Source organism: Mastigoproctus giganteus, chromosome 5 (genome assembly GCF_048544385.1).
Source record: "Mastigoproctus giganteus isolate SK-2022 chromosome 5, ASM4854438v1, whole genome shotgun sequence".
Classification (NCBI taxonomy): Eukaryota; Metazoa; Arthropoda; class Arachnida; order Uropygi; family Thelyphonidae; genus Mastigoproctus; species Mastigoproctus giganteus.
In genome coordinates, this window is record NC_143579.1 from 157,759,710 (window position 1) to 157,779,390 (window position 19,681).

The 19,681-nt window shown below is 37.7% G+C and overlaps 1 protein-coding gene across 1 annotated transcript in view; it reads left to right on the forward strand.

Annotated features, from left to right (window-relative positions):
• LOC150085791 (small ribosomal subunit protein mS39) overlaps window positions 1-19,681 on the forward strand; it is a 261,590-nt gene that overhangs the window by 105,196 nt on the left and 136,713 nt on the right. Inside the window, exon 9 of the mRNA XM_090374693.1 lies at window positions 10,291-10,340. Within this exon, the coding sequence (XP_090230819.1) occupies window positions 10,291-10,340 (50 nt within the window). The remainder of the gene's footprint in view (window positions 1-10,290; window positions 10,341-19,681) is intronic.

Sequence of the window (19,681 nt, forward strand, 5' to 3'; positions counted from 1 at the left end):
GCCACACATGTATATAACATTATAAAACCCTTTAGACAGGTAATACAATTTGGGATTAAGAACTACGATACATTATTTAATAATCTTAAAGACTGTAGACTCGGCGACAATGACAATTTATTCTCACTAGATGTTACCTCGTTATATACGAATGTAAATGTTGAATACACATTAGATATTATTTGGGATATGTTAAATAAAAACTCGACACCGATTAATTATACAAAGCTACCTATTAAGGAAATGTTTCAGTTAATTAAACTGTTAGGTGAGGCCAACTACATCACCTTTCGAGACAAGGTGTACAAACAAATTTTTGGATTACCAATGGGTTTGAGCCTGAGTGGCTTAACGTCAGAGATCTATCTCTCAACGATTGAGCATATACATTTGACACCTTTTCGACACCGTATCACATACTATGGGAGGTATTTAGACGATGTTCTAGTTATTACCGATAGTAGCACTATCCAAGACATTTTACATTTGTTTAATAATATTCATTCTAGACTCAAGTTTACATTGGAAAGGGAGGATACGGATACAAAGTCATTAAACTTTCTAAATTTCACGTTTACCCGGGACTCGAATAAAATACAATTTAGCATCTATCGAAAACCTACAAACACCGGTATGCTTCTACATTATAATAGCTATCACCCGTTCGCCTACAAAAGATCGATTATCTTTAATCAATTTCTAAATGCCTATAAATATTCAATGACAGAATCTGCTTTGGACTCAGAAATACAAATATTAACTAGCAGATTCTTAAACAGGGGTTATTCCATTACCACAATAAACCGAATTAGGGTACAGGCTAAGGATAGGATACAAAATACTACACCAATCAACAATAGTAATATCAAAAAATACTTTATTTCTGTCCCATATGTTGAACAGTGGCACAAACAGCTTAACAGATTCTTTGAAGATACTGAATTTAAAATTGTAGCTAGGCCAATACAGAAGTTACACACTATACTGAACAATCGCTCGGTTCTTTCCGCGTTCACAACACAAATTAATGATCTAGTATACAACATTTCTTGCGGTGATTGCGACTCGTCTTACTAAGGTTCAACGTGATTTTCTCTTAATATTCGTATAAATCAACATGAAGCCTCAGTTCGTGCTTCTCGTTCAGCAGTGTCAGAACTAGCCTTTCATGCCATTAACAAAAAACATACTTTTTTATTTAACGAGGCCAAAATACTTAACATTCAACGTAATTATACGTGACTTAATTGCAGAAACCGTTGAAATTAAATTACACGAGAATTCTGTTAATGTTTGGTGGCCATATTTGATCTCCAATGGGTGGACCTTTACGTGCATGCGCTAAGACAAATAATCACTATTGAAGTTTCAGGTTTAACCCGATTCGGTAATTTTCATTCCTGTGATCACGACATACGGTTGAAAAGTGTTGTCAGCTTCAGGAAGGAAAATCGTTTTGAATATTTTTGTTAGATTCTTTTAATTGCGTTAATTTGATTTTTAATTGTTTTAAATTGATTTGAATTGTGTTAAAGTGATTATTTAATTATTTATATTTTAGTCAAAAAGTACCTATAAGTTTTCGTTTTTTCCATTTTAATTTCTGGAGGGTATCATATGGAAGTGTTCTACGTACTATATTGAGGTAAACTCCTCTTATTATTTTACTAATATTATTATCAACGTAGAACATATTGAGTATTACAGCTCTGATTCATGCTATCTAAAAAAAAATAAAATAAATAAAAAAACGGGGGGGGGGGGTGGAGGTCACTAGAATTTGGAAAGGCCGAAAAAGGTTTACGAGAAAGCAGTTGAATTTTTAAACCTTGACAAATGTACTCTGTCAGTTTAGTTAGAGTGGGGGGAAGACTAGAGACTGGGGGAACAGGCAAGGGAGGGAGGAGATGTCTCTGTCTCCTCCCCTCCCTTGCCTGGGCATGGGGTTTTAAAGGGAACTGGGTTAGAGTACCCAGTTCAGATCGCCAAATGGTGTGTTGGCAGCAAGGCTGCAGTATGTCTTTGTCACTGATGGTTGTCGAATCCGGTAAGAAGGTCAAATTGCCCATCCCACTCTGGGGCTGGGAGAGACACACATTTACTTCATTCATAATCCGCATTCTCACTCTACTTGAATTCTATTTTTATACTTTTTTTTCTTTTTTTTTTTTTTTTTTCACTTACTCATTCATCTCTTTCTCACACACCAGGGAGGGGATCTAATGGTGTAATGTCATCATCATCATCAGCCATTTTCAATCCACTGCAGGATGAAGGCCTCTCCAGCAACTTTCCAGTTCCTTCTGTTTTGAGCACTGGCCATCCATTTACTACTCAAAAACTCATGAATTTCATCTATCCATCTCTGCCTTGGTCTTCCAGGTTTTCTTCTAGCTCCTCTTGGGTACCATTCTGTTATTTTCTTAGTCCATCTGTCATCATGTCTTCGAGCTATGTGTCCTGCCCAAGACCATTTTAGTTCTTTAGTTTTGATAAGAATGTCCTTTACTTGAGTTTGCTGCCTAATCCATGTGTTTCTCTTCTTATCTAACAGTCTGATTCCCAATATAATTCGTTCCATTCTTCGCTGTGTAGTTCTTAGTTCTCTTCCATTCTCTTGGTGAGTGCCCAAGTTTCACTTCCATAAGTCATGGTGGGGAGTATACATTGGTTCATTATTTTACGTTTCAGACAAACTGGGATATTGCTCTTCAGTATGTGACTATATTTCCTGAATGCTATCCATCCAAAATTTATTCTTCTCTTGACTTCCAGCCATTTATCATTATTACAGCTAATAACTTGTCCCAGATAAGTATATGACTCCACCTTTTCAATTACTGCTCCTTCAATCATTATTTCCCTTTCCGTGGCATACTTGTTCATCATTACTTTTGTTTTAGCCATATTCATCTTTAGTCCAAAATCCTTACTAACTGTGCATAACTGATTAAGATTTTCCTCTAATTCTTTGGGATCGTGGCTTATGACCACAATGTCATCTGCAAATCGTAAATGGTTTAGGTACTCTCCGTTCACATTGACTCCTTTCTGCGACCAGTGTAATCTTCTGAAAGCTTCCTCAAGGGCAGCAGTAAACAGCTTCGGAGATATTGTGTCTCCTTGTTGAACTCCTTTCTCGATTTTAAATTTGCTACTGTCTTTGTCTAGTCTAATAAAGGATGTAGCACTCTCATATATTTTCTTCAAAATCATAATATATGGAGTATCTATGCCTTGTCTTTCCAGTGCCCGAAACATTGCCTTATGCTGTATGGAGTCAAATGCCTTTTCATAATCCACAAATGCCAGGCATAATGGTGTTTTATATTCATTTGCTTTCTCCATTAGCTGTGATATTACGTGAAGGTGATCCATAGTTGAGAATCCTGTCCTAAAGCCAGCTTGCTCTTTCGGTTGATTCTCATCAAGTATTCTTTCTAATCTGTTAGTAGTGACCCTTGTGAACAACTTGTAGATGTGGGATAACAAGCTAATTGGTCTATAATTTCCAATTTCTGATTTATCTCCTTTCTTATGCAGCAAAACTATGATTGCATTATTCCACTGCTTAGGCATCACACCTTTTCTAATGCACTTTGTGAAGAGCCTTGCCAGTTTTTGTGTTATGTCTCTTCCTCCCAATTTTAACAACTCTACAGTAACTTCATCTTCCCCCGGGGCTTTCCGATTCTTCATTTTCTTCAATGCATGTTCTACCTCATCAGGAAGAATATCGGGTATGTCGTATGTGTTGCTACTTTGCAATCCATCTTCCCCACTGCTGGTATCATTCCCTCGCTCCTTGTATAATTCTCTATAGTAGTCTTCTGCTATTTGAATTATGCCTTCTCTGCTGTTTATAAGTACACCTTCGCTATTCTTCAGTTTCAGTATCATTTGTCTTTCTGTATTACTGCTCATGGCTGCTGATTTAAATCCTTTGTTTTCCCTTAATGCTTGTTCTACTTTTCTTGTGTTAAATCTTCTTATGTCCTCTCTGAGTCTCTTTCTAATGGCTTTGCATAACTCAGTATACTCAATTTTCTCCCTGTCAGTGTTTTTCTTGCTCTTCATTTGTCGTCTTTGGTTCATCATGACAAGTGTTTCTTGACTAATTTTTTCTTCTTTGGATTTCTTTTTCCCTATAGGTTTCTTGGGCTTTATCACTTTCAAAAAGTTGTAATATTCCTCGTCGATATCTTGGTCCTGAGCAGTCTGCAGAAGCTCAAACTTGTTCTTAAGTTCCAGTACATACTGCTTTTTTTCATCCTCTGTTATTTCAAAGACCTTTGTATTATTTACTCGAGTCAGTTTTTTCCTTTCCTACATCTGTATCAAGTGTACATCTTACCATTCTGTGATCACTTCCAACATTTACCTTATTCAGGATGTGATCACTTCCAACATTTACCTTATTCAGGTTAATGTAAGCACTCACTAATGCTTGCTAATTAGTGAAATACTAAAAATATTAGGCGCACTATAGCCTCAGCAGCTTGTGCGCCATTAAACCTCCATAACACACACACACACACACACTAAAAATACTAATGCTTAATAATTAAACTAAATAAGAAAGGATATAAAAGATTAAAACTAGGGTTAGTGTGTACTTAACTGTAAACATTTATGGTTTGTGTTCTTTTTCTCACACACTTACTTCTGGCTTTCATTTCATTTGTTCGACTCTAGCTTTCTGCACTGCACTCTCTAGGCACCTCAACTTACTGTTATTCTTCAGTTGTGGTGCAGGCAAGTTTTTTTGCAAGCCTGGGGAGAATGCAGTGTTTGTGTTGTTAGTATAGGTTAGGTTAGGTGAGTTGTTATTAACTTTGTATTCTTTCAGCCAATTATGTTTGCTCTTCCACTAATTCCCATTATGTTTGCTCTTCCACTAATTCCCATTCACCATAACACTCATTCACCCTCTTTCCCTCTTGCTGGGTCACTCTTTCTTTTCACCAAAACTGACATTTATTCCCTTTTTCCATAATTCCTAATTCACTCTTTCACTCAGTGACCAGCCTATTCATTCTGTCTTTCATTCTACATTGCATCCCCTTGCTGCCAGCTTACTGATATTTTTCGGCTAATCTGCTTCCCTGTCTGCCTGTACATTCATGGTTACTTATTTGGTGTGGGGCCCTAGGTTCCTACCCATGGCAGGGTAGTCCTGGGGGTTACCCAGGTCAATCTGGTTTTGCCTTGTCAGGGTGCAGAATACTGCTGTCCTGACAGTTATTAGGTCATCATCTGGGCGTGGTGGGAGACATGGGCAATTTTAACTATTAATTATTGTTTAATTGCTGGGTGAGTTGAATTGCCATTTTTCGATAGTTCTGCACATTTTGAATACTTTCTGTGTGAAGGTTGTTAAGGCTTTATAATTTTCCTCTTCTATAATGAATAGATGTTCTTCTCCCCTTGGTAGGGGGGGGGAATCTGTGCTATTAGCTCTGTTCTGGGGGTGTCATAAATTATATATTCATATAGAATGTGTGCCCAGTCTTCACTCTTGCCACAGGGGCAATTTGGGTCATCAGTCAACCCTAAGGAGGTTAGTTTTGCCTTTAGGGAGTTGTGACTTGTCAATATGAATGTAAAAAGTTCAGGGGCATACCACTTAGGCAGCTTTGGGCTGACCATTGCCACATGTGGCAGAAACCTTTTGGTAACTAAACCTCTGATTTGCTGCTCCCATTTTGTTTGCCCTAGCTCACGGAGCTTTGTGGCTATTCTTTTTCTTTCAGCATTGAAGGTGTTGGCTGTATCAAGGGCTATCCCCAGAAATTCTGTGTCTCAAGCCAGTGACTTAAAAGTGTGTGGGCCATGTCTGTGCAGTGTGATGTGTTGTGCCCATTGTTTGTCCGGCTTATTTGCCGCCAGGCCCCTAGTGGGGCCTGATGTTGCCCATACCTTGCCATGTGGAGGCTAGCCGGGTGTATCCAGTATCACAACAAGTTGCTCTGGCAGGTCCTGCCACCTAGTTTCCTGGGATTTCAGTGGCTAGGACCTAAAAAAAAGAAAAAATCTTGCATTTGACAATAATGCTTAATGTGATTGCTGTTAGGGAATCGCTGGTGGTAGAATTTAGACAATTAGAATTTAGCGGCACTGTTAAGGGGGGTGTACTTGTTCGGTTTAGTGAGAGAGGGGGAGACTGAAGATTTGGGAGGGGGACAGATAGAAGAATAGGGACGATGGAGTAGGCATCCCACTCGTTAAGTGCAGTCACTATCATTCGATCTATATTTTCTCCCTCTAATCCCATTCTGAAACAGGTCCAATCTGTGTTATATCACTATCAAACATCCAACTAGATAGTTACCTTCTGCTGGATCCCTGGTTATGCCGCCATCCCAGGTAACAAATGTGCAGATCTCTTCACTTCTTGGTCTCTCTCTCTCTCTCTCTCTCTCTCTCTCTCTCTCTCTCTCTCTCTCTCTCCTCTCTCACACATCTCCCATTTTACCTCCTTTTTCTGTGATGTGCAGTAGTAGTAGTAGCCTTACCTGGAGCGAGGGGTGTTGGGGGTTTCAGGGACGGATGGCAGTCATCCTGAAATAGTTGGGTATATGGGATGTGTTAGGGTAACTAGGAATAGGAGCATGTATACCAATTCTAGAAGTATAGTAAATAAATTTGACGAATTTGAAGTGTTGGTCAAGACATCAAAGGCGGATATTGTTGGGATATCAGAGACGTGGTGTCACACAGATATAAGGAATGCAGAACTGGAATTTGGGGAGTACAATGTGTACAGAAAGGATAGACAGGATAGAAAGGGAGGAGGTGTTATGCTGTTAATTAAGAAAAACAAAATCAAAAGAAGTGCACCCAGTTGAGATGAACAGTGCACTGTTGAGTCAGTTTGCTGTGACATAAGCACTGCGAAAGCAAAAATACGAGTAGGAGTGTGTTATAGGCCTAATGACTTGAATGAGTACAATGAACCATTATACAGAGAAATAGAGTGGGCCAGTAAATCAGAATGTCTTATAATGGGGATTTTAACTTCCCAGATATTGACTGGAACTTGTGGGTTGGTCACTCACACACTAGTCAGACTTTTGTGAATTTATTGGATGATTGTTTTCTGCAGCAGCATGTTCGAGAGGCAACCAGAGAGAGTAATACTCTTGATCTGGTTATCAGCAGTGATCATTCATGTATAAAGAATTTGCAGATAAAGGAACCACTAGGTGGCAGTGATCACTGTGTACTGATGTGGGATTTACTTAAAGATATAATTACCATCAGGGGTAAAGGAAAGGGTTTTTGCTTCCGTAAAGGTGAGTACAGTGGTCTCAGAAATTTTTAAATTCTGTACAGTGGGATAAACTGACGATGTTACCAACAGTAAATTCTAAGTGGGAAGCATTCAAGGAATTAATCTTGGATGCTACTAAAAGTTTCATACCTATTAAGAAATATTGTTCAAAGTTTAGGCCTAAATGGTTATATAATGAACTAATGAGACTCGTAACAGGAAAAAAAAATGTATGGGATGCATATAAATTATCAAGCGACTCAGAAGCCTATTGCAGATATAAGCTAGTCTGTAATCGGGTCACAAAGGAGGTTAGGCAGGCGAAGGCAGATTACGAGAAATCCTTGGCAAAGGATGCTAAGAAAAACAGCAAGGATTTCTTTACTTATATAAAGTCTGAAAGGAAGGGGATGAATCTGATTAGTCCACTTGACATAGATGGTTCGACTGTTGATGATCCTGCTCAGATAGCAAACAAACTGAATGAGTATTTTGCATCTACATTCACACATGAGGAATTATTAAGGTTTGAAAATGGCAGAAGGTTATCAAATTGAAGCAGGATACTTAATGATTTTGTAATAACTGAGAACAAAGTGGAGGAGAAATTGTTGAAGTTAAACATAAGGAAAGCACCTGGGGTGGATGGGATCTATCCAGTTATATTAAAGGAGGCGGCAAAGCAACTAGGCAAACCCTTAGCCATAATTATGAGAGCATCCTTGGACTCAGGGGAGGTTCCCATGGACTGGAGATGTGCAAATGTATCCCCAATTCACAAAGGGGGAATCGAAGGGTGACATGAGGAATTACAGACCAGTTAGTTTAACTTCTGTTCCGGGTAAAATAATGGAGTCACTTGTTAAAGATGCATTGCAGGATCATCTAGACAAGACTGCAGCAATAATTCAGACACAGCATGGGTTTGTTAAGGGAAAGTCTTGTCTGACAAATTTGATAGGATATTATGATGTAGTTACAAAGGAACTGGATGCAAAAAATAATTTTGATATCATATATTTGGATTTCCGGAAAGCTTTTGACACTGTTGCGCATGAAAAACTATTGTACAAATTGGAGCAGAATGATATTAAGGGTAAGTTGCTACAATGGATAAAAGGAAGATTAAGTGGGAGAAGACAGAGGATGGTAATCAGTGGGTGCTGCTCTTCGTGGACTAATGTTATTAGTGGAGTCCCACAGGGTTCGGTGTTGGGTCCACTGTTGTTTTTTATATTTATCAATGATATTGATGAAGGTATATCAGGCTTAATGTCGAAGTTTACAGATGATACAAAGGTTGGCAGGGTTGTTAATGACAGTAATGGCAGTGTGCTACTGCAACAGGATCTAGATAATTTGGGCAGATGGGCTAAGAAGTGGCAACTGAAGTTTAACCTTGACAAATGCAAAGTACTGCATATGGGTAGAAGTAACCCCAGAGCAATGTACCAACTGTGTGGTACTACACTTAAGGTGGTAGAAAATGAAAAAGACCTGGGAGTAATTGTGCAGGGAGATATGAAGTTTTCTGAGCAATGCAGACAGGCTGCCAGGGCAGGTCATGGGGTTTTATCAATGATATACAGGAATTTTGCTAGCAGGGAAAAGGAGGTGATTGTCCCTCTGTATAAGGCGATGGTCAGGCCAAGCCTTGAGTACTGCGTACAGGTCTGGAGGCCTCATTTTAGGAAGGATGTAGATTTACTTTAGCGTGCAGAGAAGAGCAGCAAGGGGGAATGAAGTGATCCTCTTACCAAGAGAGGCTTAAGTTCTGCAAATTGCAGTGGCTGGAGACTAGGCACCTGTGCGGTGATCTGATTGAGGTGTATAAGGCCTTGAATGTGTTGAGCACGCTGAATTCTGATGGGATCCTTCCACTTGTTCAGATTACAAACCTAAGGGGGCATAAATTCAAATTAAGAAAAGACAGATGTAGAATAGATGTGCGGAAATTTGCCTTTAGCCAGCGGGTGGTTAACTGCTGGAACAAACTTCCATCTGTCGTTGTGGAAGTTGATAGGTTAAATAAATTTAAGGAGGAACTGGACAGGCATTTGGAGGGAATGATGTGATTTTTTTTTTTTTTTTGGCTGATGCTGCATAAGCTCATACACATGCTTTCTTGCATCACATGCCACTACTACTACTACCACCACCTTCTGCTGCCATCCCAAGTAACAAATGTGCAGATCCCTTCACTTCCTGGTCCCCCCCCCCCCCCACATCTCCTATTTTACCTCCTTTTTCTCTGACGTGCAGTAGTAGTCTCCTAAAATAATCTTTCCACCTCCTTATTTCTTCTTCATCTGTAATTATGATTGTCTGTAACTATTGCAACTATGAATGTGAAATTTTAGATTAGATTTTCAATGGTAACAGTATCCTTTTCATTTTTTTTTTATGAATGATGGATCTTGATATGCTGCTGTCATAATTGTTTTTAGTTATATATTTGAAAATTTTATTAAAATAACTGCTATACAAATGTGGCTTAGATATTCTAAAAGATTACTATTCTTTACTACCATTAAAAAAATTCAATAAGAAATGTTTTTCCTATAACTAGTGTCTGAATGTGATATTAGATATTCTGAAAGACTGTACTATTCTTTACTACCAGAAAAAAATTCAGTGATAAATATTTATTTTCCCATAATATGAAAATAATATTTTGTATTGGAAATCAGTAATAGAAAAAAAAATGAATAAAACATTGAAAAATGGCCACAATTCTTTGGTTTAAAATTGGGGATTTGCTCAGTTCCCACACAATATGATGCAATTTCCAACAGTTACGAACCCTCTGGCGGTTAATGTTAAATTTTATGTTAATTTCTCTTTAATATAAACATTATTTTTGCTTTAGTGAACGTTATCTAAATTTATCATTTTATCTCTAATGGTTTTTCTTGATCATTTCTGTAGAAACTCTATGAAATAGAATTATTTGCTTTAATCAAGGAAAACATAATATATCTGATATTTTTTCCCTTTCTTTTTACCTTTACTTCCAGGAAAATTGGTTTAAACAAGCAAGTAGAAAAGAGTTACAGACAAAATGGAAGTGAGTACATGTTTTTTGTTACTTCCATTAGAAGTAAGTTACTTTGCTGTTAGTTAAGTCTATTTGCTATGTAAATGTAATACAAGGTGATTTAGACTTATGCAGTCCAAGTTGTAAGTGTTAATTTACAATTGTCGCTTAGTTGTAAACTTGGCAGCTTTGACGGAATTTGATTCTAATTGCTACAGTATAGCAGCTCCAGTCCTCCCCAAATGTTGTTGTTATATGTTAATTTTCTGTCGCTAACCAGTAAGATTTTTGTTAACAACAAAGGCAGCATGTCAAAAATGTGCTGTGCCAGGAAAAATATTTTCTCATGCATGGCATATGTTCATAATTGAACATAACCAATCCATGATTTTTGTCTTTTAGAATGCATACTACTTCGCATACTGGAAGAATTAATATTGGACCCAAAATTTCAGTGACAACTTTTCAAACATTGCATGAAGTCTCATGAAACATGGTGAAAAGAGTTTGTGTTTACATTTGTTTAAGGGATACACTTTCAACATTTATTACATCTCTGTTCTAATTTGTTTATAATAATAATTGAAATGTAACTTATTGTATTATTATAATTACATTAATAATAATAATAACTGAAAATATATGATTTGTATGTCTTTTGAATTACTCTATATATGGTTTGATCAGAAGGAAATTTTCTATGAAATTATATATATATATAAAATGATGAAATAGCCAATTTTAAATAGTTGTTGTGCTAGTTGTTCTTATGATGGAAGTGATTTATTTGTACATAAATGCAGTAGACTTTCAGAATAACGGCATCTTCGGGGATTCACGATGCCATTATTTTGAATTTTTCTGTTATCTAGAAAGTTTTATTTTGGAAATATTTAATGCAGAAATAATGAGGTTAAATAAGAAATAGAGAGATTAAGAATGCAATTTTATTAATTGTCCATAAAAAACATGAATATGTTGAGGATCCAATGTTACATTCTGCCATTAATGCACTCCTTTTTATCAAATCACCTCTTACCTTTCTATAATAATAGAAATGTGTAGGACGGCTTTTTTGGTACTAAGGGAATGACATGAAGTGAAATGTAGATATTTACCGGTGTGTGTGTTTTTTCTGAAAATCTTGGTATTTAAATTTGTGTCTGTTGTATAAATAGTAAGATTAAGAAAATTAATCTGGTTGTCCATTGCAATTTTGAGGGTAAGGTTTAGCCTGTCATGTATTGTATTGAATTTTAAAAAAAGATTGTGTATGGTTGTTCTGTTGCCTATTATTAGGATATCATTGGCGTAGCGGATGTATAATTTAATTTCAGAAGGGAAAGGTTGTAAAATTTGGTTTCCAATAGTGGCGAGATAAATTTCAGAAAGGGGGGCAGAAATGCCTAAACCCATTGGTAAACCAAATGTTTGTCGATAAATTTTATTGTTGAATCTAAAATATCAAGCGTCTAGTAAAAGAGTATAAGTTCAAGGATGTGGTCAACCATTAAAGTGTCATCAGCTGTTAGAAGTACGCGTAATGCTTGTAGTGTGAAAGGGATATGCACATTAGTGTATAGGGATATGACGTCAAAAGAAGCTAATACGTCTTCGTCGGATATGGTGGTGTTGCTGATTCTTTGGAATGCTTGGTTGGTATTATTAATTTTGAATGTAGAGAATCGAGTGAGTGGGGATATAATTTTGACAAGGAAGATGGATAAATTAGCAAAAGCTGATCTACAAAAGAAACCATAGGTCTTAATGGGTGGCCAGGTTTGTGTAACTTGGTTATTCTGAACATGTGGGGCAGAATGTTGTTGCGAATACCTATCTGTTGTAATATAAAGAGGTTGATTTCTTTGTTCTGTCTGAGTTTTCTGAGAATTGTGTCAAGTTTATTTTTGTGGTTGCTGTCTTTTGTATAGGTATCTTGGAATGTTCGGAACAATGCGAGACAGACGTTGTCGGCCATGTTTATCCACCACCTTTGTCCGCCCACAGTGCTGTCCATGATGAGACGTTATTCTGGAAATGGCGTATTTCCGATACACACTTGATACTGTCGAATGGAGATAGTGCAATTTTTGTACCACCTCCACGATTGAGTGACCCATACGTTGGGCATCCACTAGCATTCCTCTTTCAAAGTTGGTTAACTCACGACGTTTATCCATACCGACATCAACTTACCATCTACGTGAATGCAGTGTACCTAATATACCTGCCAAGCAGTGGGTTCGTCCACTAGAGAGAAAGAGAGAGAGAGAGAGAGAGAGAAAGAGAGAGAGGGAGGGAGGGAGGGAGGGGGGGGTGACAGCACCGCATTGCCCAGGAACCAGGTATCCCATAAATTCTGTCCTTTAAGTGTAAGGTAATTTTCCTTGGTGATTTTAATGTTCACAACTCCAGCTGACTTCCGTTTTCTAGCCACGTGGATCTAGCTAGTCAAGATGCTGAGGCTTTTGCAATTAATAATAACCTCACATAAATTGTTCATTTACCTAATAGAATACCAAACAATCCTAACCATGCAGTCAAAATGCTATATCTTTTACTCACAAACAACCCGTCTGAGTACAAGGTCTTGACCCTGTACTCAGAAGGGTTGTGAGTGGTCCTCTTGGCACCTCATATCACAACTTGGTGATGGTGTCTTCTCCAGTGGAGCCTTTCTCTCGTGGCCATTGTCAACTTCACGTTGTTTGGCATTACAAGAATCCAAAATGGAATGATCTGTGAGATTTATTTTCTTCTTTTCCTTGGTTAGACTACTGTTTCAAATCTTCTGAAGGCAACATTTGCTCAGATCGTCTGAGTGAAATTATTCTTATAGGAATAGAATAATTTTATGTAAACCTTGGTTTTCCAATAAATGCACTAAGGCTGTTCAAGAGAAGAATGTTGCATATTATAATTGACTTGTTTCCAAATCTCCAACTTCATTTTCTGCCTACACCAAAGCTCGCAATAATTGTAAAGCAGTTAATAATCAGTCCACACTAGATTTCAAACAGCTAAGAGTAGAAAACTTGCTTCATATACAAATGGTAGCCTAGCATTCTGGTCTCTTGCCGAAACTATTGTCCATCCCTATTCCCACCTCAGTCAAAACCAGATGGTTTTATTGCCACTTCAGCTAAAGATAAAGCTGACCTGCTAGCATCCTACTTTTCTTCCAATTTTTGTATTGATTATCTTGTTAAACCACCTCCCACCATTCCCAGTGAACTCCATTCAGTACCTCCTGTGATCTTCCATCAGAAGGACGTCAGAAAAATTTTGATCAATCTTGATGCTAAGAAAGCTCCAGGTCATGATCGTATTTCTCCATGAGTTCTTAAAACCTGTGCATCTGAACATTCTCCTGTTCTCTGTCCCCTTATTTTCACTTTCTTGTTCCAAAGGCGTTTTTCCTTCTGCTTGGAAATTTGCTCATATCCCTCCCATCCAATTATCATCCCATTGCACTTACCACTACTCTTTCTAAAATAATGGAGAAATCAATTAATCGCTAACTTTTAAACTATCTAGAAACCCTCTATCTGATCAACAATTGCCAGTAAGGATTCTGTCAGCGTCAATCGACTGGTGATATTTTGGCTTATGTTACCCATCTATGGACAAATTCAATGGAAAAGTTTGGTGAAACTCAAGTAATTGAACTTGACTTTTTCAAAGGTTTTTGATTGTGTTTGGCATAAAGGTCTTCTAAATAAACTTCCATCTTATATTTAGCCAACTTTTTTTTTTTTTATTAATTGGGTATCCAGATTTCTCTGTGACCCCCTCACTGTGGGTAATGGTAAATTACTCTCTGTCTTCTAACTTCTGCACTAATGCTGTTTCCCCCCAAGATTCAGTTCTTTCCCCCACTCTTTTCCTCTTGTATATTAATGACCTTCCATTGACTGGAAATCCTATCCATAGTTTTGCTGTTGTTAGCACATCGCATTGCACCTTCCAGTTTAGGAAATCTTGCCCTGCACAAACAGCTTTAACTTCTGAAATATCCACTACTAATTCTTTAAATGCTGATCTGCAGGTAATTCTCCAGTTGGGGCAAAGATAACTTTTTTTTCAATCCTTCTAAAACTCAGTCCTGTCTTATATCTTGCAAAAAGGATTCTTCTGCTCCTATGCTTATATTCGATTACATTCCAGTTTCTAGGCAAGATCATATATCTCTATTGGGGATTACCCTGACTTCTAATCTCTCTCTCTCTTGGCATAAGCACATTGCAAATATTGCTTCCTCTGCATCTAAAACACTCGATTTTATCTTTTACTCTCAGCGTTACTTTCTTCCAAACAGCTACTCACTCTGTATAAATCGCAAATCCGCCCTACCATGGAATATTTTTCCCACATCTGAGGCAGTTCCCCCCAAAACCTCTTTCTCAGGCTTCTAGATTCCATTCAAAAGAGGGCAGTTAGGTTAATTAATGACTTGTCTCTAACATAGTCTCTCCACTCTCTGTCTCATAGATGTTCTGTTTCTGCTACATGCCTTTTCTATAGATACTTCCATGGGTACGGTTCTTCTAAATTGACTTCTATAATTATCACTCTCTCTTCCGAAGCAGTCCAAACATTATTATTATTAGCCATATGGTGCAAGGAAGCCTAAGGCTTATGCTACACCAGCCAAAAAAAATTCCCAAGCTACCCTGAGTGAGTGAGAGAGAGAGAGAGTGAGTAGAAAGGAATCACCAAGAAAGAGACAAATGATGATATTCAGCTCAGGACCTTGTGGCAAGCCCATACTCACCAGATTTGAGGCTCCAGTGTGATTTTTATCCACCTATTCTTAAAACTTGTGATCCTGAACTTGTACATGTTTTACAGACTATATGGAAACATCCAGCTGATTTCTTATAAATATTGACAAATCCCTCCTTTTCAATTATCATCCCACTGCACTTACCACCAGTCTTTCTAAAGTAATGGAGAAATCTATCAACAACCAACTCACTATCTTGAAACCTTCATTCTGATGAGTGATTGCCAATATGAATTCCATCACTGTCAATCCATTAGTGATATACTTCCTAATGTTACTCAGCTTTGGAAAAATTCAATGGAAAAGTTTGGTGAGACTCAAGCAGTTGCTCTTGACATGTCCATGGATGGTTTTTGCATTTTGCAAAAAGGTCTCCTAAACCTGTAATCTTATGGAATTCCATCTATTTTTTTTTTCAATTGGATATCCCATTTTTCCCTCTGACCAACTACTGCAGATGATAGATGGCTTTCTAACTTCTCAAGTAATGCTTGTATTTCCAAAGGTTTGGTTCTTTCTTCCACACTTCCCCCCCCCTTCTTCAACACTGATTGGAAAGCCTAACCATACTTTGGGTGATGACAGCATACTGCATTCCATTTTCCAGTCTGTGAAACCTTGTCTTGCACAAACTAATTCAAGTTCTTCAAGTTCTCAAAATCTGCCACCAATTCCTGGAATGTCAATCACAAACTCCAGCTTGGCAAAGAAATCGTAGTTAACTTTAATCCATATAAAACACTTGATCCTGACTTACTTCTACAAAAAGGAATTTATGGCTTCAATGCTCATCTTCGATCGATAACCTGCAGATTTCTAGACAAGACCACATACATGGTGTAAGCCATACATTTCTAGACTGGAGCAAGAAAATTAATTTAGACTTGCATTAGTTAAATGTTGCTAAACTGGAGGGGTATACAGATTAACAGTAGCTACAGGAGAGGTGAAAGTGATTCTTGCACTGCATCTATCAGAAAGTGCAGCAGCCTGGAAAGCAAGGTGTCAGGAATTCCAAGACCTGCTGGGGGTTCTCATGGAACAAGCAAATAAATGGACTGAGTTAGAATTAAAAGTAAAAACAGCGGCAAGTATACTTATATGGCCTGACGTAGCCCAGTGGTCAGGAGCGAGAGTGCATAGCACGTGTTCCTTGAGTGGACCAGGGTTCAAGCCTGTGACTACTAAATACGATAAATATTTGTATTGACGATTTACTGTAAAATCTACTGACTTGGTTGTCGTGCCGGAGTATAAACAGAAAATTTATTTTTTTTTATATGTACACTAATGCTAAGGAGCATAGAAAATAAATTTGATGAATTTCAAGTATTGATCAAATCATTAAATGCAGACATTGTGTGCCACAACCAGTCAATATCCTTTTACTGTCCAATTTCAAACTCACAGAACCAATTTTCTTCCTCATTTATTCATTCATTCAATTCTAATTTTCTGGAACAACCTTCCTTCATACATATTTCTTGAAAATTATAATCTACAGAAGTTCAAGTCCAGTGCCAAAAAATATCTTTTCCATCTTCTCGAACTTCAACCCATGCACAGTACTAAGTACTATAGGTTCTAATACTCTCATGTTTGGGGTTTTCATTAAAAAAAGAAAAATCTTTAATAGTCTTCCTTTTAATGTTCCAATGGTATTTTATTACATGAGAGGTTGTTATGCAGCTCCCAGATTGCTCATATCCCTCCCATCCAATTATCATCCCATTGCACTTACCACTACTCTTTCTAAAATAATGGAGAAATCAATTAATCGCTAACTTTTAAACTATCTAGAAACCCTCTATCTGAACAACAGTTGCCAGTATGGATTCCGTCAGTGTCAATCGACTGGTGATATTATAGGAAGGAAGGAAGGAAGGAAGGTGCCAACATTTCTCTTCTGGTCTAGTGTGCTCTTGCCAGTAAGCATTTCAAGGATAGATACCAACATTGGTATGCTTGGTCTAGTTTGATCATTGGTATAAAAACTGCTCTTTTTGAAATGTTTTAGCCATCTATAGACATTATTCCAGTGAATTCCTTCTATCCATAATGGAATTCTACTCATTGAAGTGGCAGAAAAATCTGTGGCCCTGAACAGATATTCAATAATGGACCATTGACAATAGTGTCTTTTTGATAAGTCATACTTTCACCGTTTTAAAAAAAAAATTGTTTACAATATTTATTGATAACTAGTTATAAAGTATTAACATACGTGATTTCCAGATTTTTATATTTTGGACTACTTAGAAGCACTGGTTGCACTAACAACCTTCAGATAATGGAAAAATTAAAGTTAATATCATATCAGAAATTTCAACTATTACAAACATTATGTTGAATCTCATCAAACATGATGAAAAGAATTTGAGCTTATGTTTGCAAGGAAGGAAGACACTTGCAATTTTTATTGCACTCTCTATTATAATTACATTTATAATAATAATTGAAATAAAATTGAAAATATACTATGTGTTGTATGTCTTTGGGATCACCCTCTATCATTCAGACATCTTACCTCTAATCGGACATCTTACATCTAATGTTACACTCTGCGTTAACTGAAGTTTAACATTGATAAATGTAAAGTACTGCATATGGGTAGCAGTAACCCAAGTAATGTACCAACTGTATGGTACTACACTCAGGGTAGTGGAAAATGAAAAAGACTTGGGGTAATCGCGCAGTCAGATATGAAGTTCTCTGAGCAATGTAGGCAGGCTGCCAGGATAGCTCATGCAGTTTTGTCAATGTATACAGGAATTTTGCTAGCAAAGAAAAGGAGATGATTATCCACTTTGTATTAAGGCAATGGTCAGGCCAAATCTTGAGTACTGCATACAGGTCTGCATAAAGTTGAGTACTGCATAAAGCTGCTGGAACTGGTACAGTGAAAGGCAATGACATTGGTGAGTGGAACAAAAGGGTGCTCTTTGCAATCAAGGATTCAGTTCTGTAAATTGCAGCATCTGAAACTAGGAACCTCTAAGTGATCTGATTGAGGTGTTTAAGGCTTTGAATATATTGAGCAAGCTCAGTGCTGATGGGATTCTTTCTCTTGCTCAGGTCACACATGTACACATGAGGGGGCACAAATTCAAATTGAAGAAAAGGTGGTTGCAGAATAGATGTGCAGAAGTTTGTCTTTTGCCTTTAGTTTGTCTTTAGGTGGTTTATTTCTGGAACAAACTTCTATGTTGATAGTTTAAATAAATTCAAGGAAGATCTAGAGAAATTATTTGAGGGAATGAATAGAGGCGAAATGGATTTTCGCCTATTCATTGTCAGTTTTTTTTGTTTTGAGATTGCTTTCTTTCATCATTCGCTAATCATCATCATCATCATCAGCCATTTTCAATCCACTGCAGGATGAAGGCCTCTCCAGCAACTTTCCAGTTCCTTCTGTTTTGAGCACTGGCCATCCATTTACTACCCAAAAATTCATGAATTTCATCTATCCATCTCCACCTTTGTCTTCCAGGTTTTCTTCTAGCTCCTCTTGGGTACCATTCTGTTATTTTCTTAGTCCATCTGTCATCATGTCTTCGAGCTATGTGTCCTGCCCAAGACCATTTTAGTTCTTTAGTTTTGATAAGAATGTCCTTTACTTGAGTTTGCTGCCTAATCCATGTGTTTCTCTTCTTATCTAACAGTCTGATTCCCAATATAATTCGTTCCATTCTTCGCTGTGTAGTTCTTAGCTTCTCTTCCATTCTTTTGGTGAGTGCCCAAGTTTCACTTCCATAAGTCATGGTGGGGAGTATATATTGGTTCATTATTTTACGTTTCAGAGAAACTGGGATATTGCTCTTCAGTATGTGACTATATTTCCTGAATGCTATCCATCCAAAATTTATTCTTCTCTTGACTTCCAGCCATTTATCATTATTACAGCTAATAACTTGTCCCAGATAAGTGGCCCCGGGTGACAAGCGTTCCGTGGCCAAGCGATTCTAGTGCGTCTGTAAAAGCGTTTTTTTCTAAAGAGATTTTCAGCGAATAGATTCTATTTTCGTTTCAACAACCGTTTTTCTTGATTTCTCGATCAAAGTAGCTCTTTCGCACTACAAGAAGTAGGCAAAGGCCCAGAAAGGAAAACCACCTTTCTGTTTCTTTTTATATTAATACTAACTTCCTAACTCAGCCGCTTGGTCACCTTGTGGCACTGCTCCTTCCTCCCCGTGGCGGGGCCGGAAACCTGGGTGGTAAAGCAAAAAACCCCCAGGGCCAAAAGGAGCAAAACATGGACTTTGAAAACTTTCCCCCGATTCAGACAGCAAATTCAAATTCAAAGGATTTGCATCAACCTAATGATGACAAAACCAACCGAAAGAGACTGAAGATGGATGATTCCCTAATAGAACATCCGAGTTTCCTGATCCTGCATTCCTTAGCGAACCAGGCCCTAGGCAATCTATCACCATTCCTCATACAAAAGTGTCTGGAAAATGTAGCAGGTTCCCCCAAAATGGTGCGCCGTCTCAAATCTAGCGATCTGTTGGTTGAGACTACAAGCTCTAAACATTCAGAGTACCTTCTCAAGTTCACAACATTCAATGGAATCCCTGTTAAGGTG